The sequence below is a fragment of the Geospiza fortis genome, unplaced genomic scaffold (assembly GCF_000277835.1).
Source record: "Geospiza fortis unplaced genomic scaffold, GeoFor_1.0 scaffold183, whole genome shotgun sequence".
Classification (NCBI taxonomy): Eukaryota; Metazoa; Chordata; class Aves; order Passeriformes; family Thraupidae; genus Geospiza; species Geospiza fortis.
Window position 1 is genome coordinate 116,958 of NW_005054447.1, and position 1,767 is coordinate 118,724.

The window sequence follows — 1,767 nt, forward strand, 5'->3', positions numbered from 1 at the left end:
ACCTGGGGAAACAAACAGCCCGTGAGTCCCACAAAAGGAAAAAAACCAAGAAATCCCACAAGAAGAAGCAAAAAAAACGCTCACACAAAAAGAGGAAGAAAAAGAAAAAGGAGCAGGAGAGAAGTTCCACAGATTCCTCCCGGGGGGAGAGCGAGGGCTCAGCAGAGGAGACTCCGAGCGCCCGGAAAGGAAAACACAAGCGCAAGAAAAAGCCCAGGAAAGTGCCTGCCAAGGAACCTACCTCTTCTTCTGGGCAGGAGAGTGACTTTTGCCATGCAAGCAGCTCCAGCACCAGCAGCTCTGAGGACACTGAATCCGAGGGGAAGAAGGAGAAGCGGCCCCCACGGAAGAGGAAGAAGCGGCACAGCTCCGTGCCCGAGAGGCCGAGCGAGGTGCCCGAGAAGAGGAGCAAGAGGAAGAACTGGAAGGTGGCGGGGGATGAGAAATCTGAGGACAGCTCTGATGAGGACTGAGGGGTCTGGGTGCAGCTCAGAGCAGGAGGGGAGGGCAGAGGCAGCTCTGTGTCGCTCAGCACTGCTCCAACACTGGTTTACACACACGCTGCCAGCCCACAGGGAGCAGCCTCGGGCTCGCCAGGCAGCACTGCAGGACAGCACCTACCTGGCCCACAGGTGGGCTCATCCTGCCAGCTTGGCTGTGATCAGGTTGTTTTGTTTCTTAAATTATGTTTGAACAGATTGCTCTTTGGCTCACCAAAACAATGGCCAGCAGGAGAGAGGACAGGCTGGTAAATCAAGTTGGTAACAGGAAATGTCACTGTAACCCCCATGGTAGTTTTGTCTTCCCATCCTCCACCAAAAGCAGAGCTGTGGGGGCATGCACAGGGTCAGCTGGACACGGAGGGGAGCTGAGGGAATATTCCCATTCCAGCTGGAGGGCAGTGACTTCTTCTCTAATGGTGAAAAAAGCCAGCAGTTTGTTTGGTTTAGACTCCTGTCCAGAGCCTGCCATGGGCTGGCCACTGTGTCCACCTCCCTTCCTCCTCCGTGGGGATGCTGAAAGCATTTGTGCTGACACAGAGGCCTTGGTGGGTGTTGTGTCCTGTCTCTGCTCTGCCCAGTGTGTTACTGGAGAAACTGGTACCAGGCCATTCTCCCTGCAGCGAACAGCCAAGCCTTTTAATAAAATAAATAAATCCAGATGTGTTTGATGCTTTAGTCATTGTTCTGGAGCAAAGCCCGGGGACAGAGCACAGGCCTGCGAGTCTGGGTGGTGCCTGTGTTCTCCCTGTGCTGTTTGTTTCTGCTTCACCACACTTGCAGGAGATGAAATCAGGGCACTTGGGGGATGTGTGGGGTGATTGTTGTGTCCTGGACAAGCACAAAATAGTGCCAGCAGCCCTAAATCCTCATTCCAAGCTCCGATTGCTGTTCCTTTTTTCCCTTCAAGTGGAAAGAAAAACGGGATATTCACGGAGGTCTTTCTGGTGTGTACCAAGGTTTTGCAGTAGTGAACACACCTGGGTCTGCTGCGGGTGTTGCGGGGTTTAAGACAGAATTCTAGAATTACAGAATGGTGGAAGGGAATTTAGAGATACTCCAGTTCCCTGAGCACCACACCTTCCACCAGGATGCTCCAGCCTGTCCTTGGGCGCTTCCAGGGATGGGGCAGCCACAGCTCCTCTGGGCAGCTGTGCCAGGGCCTGCCCGCCCTCACAGCGGAGGGTTCCTCCCCAAAATCCCACCACCGCCGCCTCTGGCGTTCGCATCCTGCCCGCGGAGCTCCGCGGCGGCGGCCGCCCGGCCG

General features: G+C 55.2%; 1 protein-coding gene across 1 annotated transcript in view; it reads left to right on the forward strand.

Moving 5' to 3' along the window:
• The window catches only part of NKAPD1 (NKAP domain containing 1), a 2,746-nt gene extending 1,575 nt beyond the window's left edge, over nt 1-1,171 (forward strand). Inside the window, exon 4 of the mRNA XM_005427547.3 lies at nt 2-1,171. Within this exon, the coding sequence (XP_005427604.1) occupies nt 2-473 (472 nt within the window). The 3' untranslated portion in view covers nt 474-1,171. The remainder of the gene's footprint in view (nt 1) is intronic.
• Nucleotides 1,172-1,767: the final 596 nt, after the last annotated feature.